At 54.8% G+C, this 3,486-nt stretch overlaps 1 protein-coding gene across 1 annotated transcript in view; it reads right to left on the bottom strand.

Annotated features, from left to right (window-relative positions):
* The window catches only part of Snf8 (SNF8 subunit of ESCRT-II), an 11,202-nt gene that overhangs the window by 774 nt on the left and 6,942 nt on the right, over window positions 1-3,486 (bottom strand). The window contains exons 6-8 of the mRNA XM_010620317.2: window positions 2,079-2,151; window positions 591-732; window positions 4-40 (exon numbers count right to left, since the gene is read on the bottom strand). Of these exons, the coding sequence (XP_010618619.1) occupies window positions 4-40; window positions 591-732; window positions 2,079-2,151 (252 nt within the window). The remainder of the gene's footprint in view (window positions 1-3; window positions 41-590; window positions 733-2,078; window positions 2,152-3,486) is intronic.

The raw sequence follows: 3,486 nt of genomic DNA, 5'->3' as shown, positions 1-3,486 counted from the left end.
GGCTGGCCCGGATCTCGCTGACCGTCACGTACCCGTTTTTCTGCAGGGAGAACGGGGTGAGTCACATCAGGGCCGCAGGAATGCGTCCCCAGGGCAGGCCTGGGAGGGCTGGAAGGGCAGGGCAGGGGTCAACAAAGGAGCCCAGGGGCAGAGGCTGGCCCAGCCGCGAAGAGCCGGTGAGCGGCAGGCAGAGGCCACCATTGTCAGGCAGCCCGAGGCAAAGAATGGACCCCCGCCCACCTTGGCCTCACCCCCAACATCACAGTGCCCCCTTTGTTCTTTCCCGACACGTAATTTAAAAGTATCTTCCCTAAATGCACGGCGAGGTGAATGCTGAGGAATGGGGACCGGCAAACAAGACTTTTGGGGGAGCTTTGAGGCAGGGCCTCACTGTGTAGCCCAGGCTGGCCTTGAAGTCTTGGCAACCCTCCTGTCTCAGCCTCCTAGTACTGGGATTACAGACAGCTTCCCATGCAGGGCAGCAAACTTCCGAGGGACCCCTGGTGTAGTTTAAGAGATGTCACAGCCCCCACCCCAGGAAGCCTCGCCCAGCTGTCCGCTCGCCCACCGCCGGCCACCCAGGCCCAGACCTCGGCCAGCTGCAGCACCACAGTGTGGTCCATGTTGAGCTCCGCCGGCACGGACTGGATGAGGTAGGTGCCGCCCACCGGGATGATGCCGAAGCCGGAGCCCAGCACCTTGAGCTTCTTGATGGCTCTGAGCAGGTCGTCTCTGGGTGAGGAAAAACAGCATGAAGGACCTGGTGGACCTGACCCCACGACACAGGGCACCTGCCCGGCATGCAGAGGCCCTGCCGCCCCCCAGGACCGCCAAGACCAGCACCACACAGCAGATCTCCGTGTGTGACTGGGACTGAAATCGGGGCCCTCCCGCCCAGCTACATCCGTAGTCGGTTATTTTTACATTAGAAAAAATTTGGGGGGGTACCGGGGATCAAATTCGGGTCCTTGCGCTTGCGAGGCAGGCAGCAGAATCAGAGTTCAATCCCCGGCCCTGCATTTCACATTCTGGGACAGTTGTCCAGGCTGGGATGAAGCTTGAGATGCACCGGCCTCAGCCCCCCGAGTGCTGGGATCACAGGCATGTGCCACCACGCTGGCGTTTAGCGCAGGGTGGGACTTGGTACCGTCACTAAACGGCCGTTTCCGGCCCAGCCTCCAGAGCGGCTGGGATTTACAGGCCTGTACTAAGCCGTGGGAGCAGCCGGCAAGCTTTTTGCCAACCCTTTCCTTGGAGGTTCCAGGTCTTCTGATCTTAACAGCTATGCGGAAAACGGCCTTTCCTCTTCTCTGATGGAACTCACACCTCAGGCAGGCAAACTCCGGGCCCGCTGGTTGCCTCCCCCTCAGGAGAGCCCAGGGGCTGGGGGCGGAGCTCAGCAGTAGGCAGTGCTGGCCTAGTCCAGAGCCCTGGCTTCCACATGCAGGGCTGGGAAAATCTCACCTCCATACACACGCATCCGCATGAAGGAAACACAGGCAAGAAAAATATGCTAATACCCCACAGTGGGAAACTGCTGTAATTTCTTAGTTGAGAGTGGGTTGGCTGAGACAGGGTCTCACTATATAGTTGAGACTGACCTGGAACTCGCTATGTAGCCCAGGCTGGTCTCAGCGATCTTCCTGCCTCAGCCTCCCGAGTGCTGGGATTACAGGCGTGCGCCACCACTCCCGGCCTTTTTACATTTTTTTTTTGAGACAGGGTTTCAACATGTAGTTCAGGCTGGCCTTGAACTCACTATGGAACCCAGGCTGGCTTTGAACTTGAGGCGATTCTGCCTCAGCCTCTTGAATGGCTGGTAGTACAGGTGTGCTCACCCAGCTCTCCCTCTGACTTTTTAAGTACAAGGGACTGAACCCATGGCCCTCACACTGAGCTATGTGCTCAGCCCTTTTAAAAATTTTTTATTTTTGAGACACTCTTGCTAAATGTCCAGGCTGGCCTTGAACTTGGGATCCTCCTGCCACAGCCTCCCAAGGTGCTGGGATTACAGGCCTGTGCCACCACGCCTGGCTTGTCCAGTCTCCTTCTCCAAGGGCTTAGAAGGTGAAACGTACTGGCTGACGTCCTGTGCGAACTTGCCCCTTCCCTTTAACACCTGCTGGTGTAGCTCCTCCAGCATTATGAGACCTGTCAGAGAGGGGTGGCAGGCAGGTGAGACTGCAGCCTTCACGGCTCCAAGCACTTTTTTTTTTTACAGTTCTGAGGATAAAACCCAGGGCCTTCCCACTGAGCTGCATTCCCTGCCCTTTAAAACAATTGTGTTGTTTGACAGTTCTTCCTAAGTCGCTGAGTTGCCCAGGCTGGGCTCAAATTTATAATCCCCCTGCCTCAGCCTCCCCTAGTGCTGGGGTTAGAGGCCACTTTAAATAAATGCTCCTTTCCTTCTGGTGGCCAAGGCGCAAACAGCACTCCAGTTGCTAAATCTCTCATCAGTTTTCTTAGAAGCTAACTGGCTACACAGTAAGAAATGGGGGTCTCCGACCTTGTCAGGAGGGAGACCTAGGAAAGCCCTCCTAAAACTGAGCCTCAGCTTTGAAAGGCTACGTATACACAAAAGTTCTTATCTAAAGCCTATGTCTCTACCCAATGATTGATTTATAATTGCTTCTAAGTTTTCCTTTTTTTTTTTTTTTTTTTTTTGAGACAGGTTCTTGTTATATAGGCCGGGCTGGCCTCGAATTTGCAGTGATCCTCCTGCCTCAGCCTCCTGAATGGTGGAACCATAGGCATGCGCCACCACACGCAACTCCATTTGTACATTTTTATTTTTGGTACCAGGAATCGAACTCAGGACCTTGCCCTGTGAGGCAGGAGCGGTGCCACTGAGCTCCATCCCTGCCCACTGCACTTCTTCGGAAGTGTGGTCTATTCAGTTCACTTGCCCCCTGCCCCTTTTGGTACTGGGGATGAAACTTGGGCCCTTGTGCTTGTGAGGCAGGTGGAGGAACCACTGAGCCAAATTCCTGGCCAACTTGACCATTTTTTTGATTGGGTCTTTCGGTTTTTTGGGGGGAGTCTAAGATTTTTCAGTTCTTTTATTTTGGTACCAGGGATCGAACTCCGGACCCTGTGCTTTTGAGGCTGGTGGTGGAACCAGAGAGCTAAATCCCAGGCCCTCTTTATATTCTAGACATGAGTCCTCCATATAGGAATAGCTGGCAAAACTTTTCCCATTCTGTAGTCTCTTTTTTTCTTCTACTTTTTGGCTAGAGTGGGGATTGAACCCAGTGTCTTCACATTGAGCTACATCCTCTGCCTTTGTTAAAAGAAAATGACCACAGGTTCTCATAAAAAAGTCACCAAGTTACCCAGGGTGGGCTCGAATTTGCAGGCCTGCTGCCTCAGCTCCCAGGACACTGTGGCACCACGCAGGGCTTCAGGTCCGGTCAGGAGCCTGGGACTGGCGTCCCCACGCTGGGGCGCGGTGGGGGGCTGACCGCCAGCCCCAGCCCCACCTCCCAC

Source organism: Fukomys damarensis, unplaced genomic scaffold (assembly GCF_012274545.1).
Source record: "Fukomys damarensis isolate Sample0158 unplaced genomic scaffold, DMR_v1.0_HiC HiC_scaffold_13, whole genome shotgun sequence".
NCBI classification, from domain to species: domain Eukaryota; kingdom Metazoa; phylum Chordata; class Mammalia; order Rodentia; family Bathyergidae; genus Fukomys; species Fukomys damarensis.
Note: the sequence above shows the minus strand (reverse complement) of the source record. Positions and strands in the feature narration are given on the sequence as shown.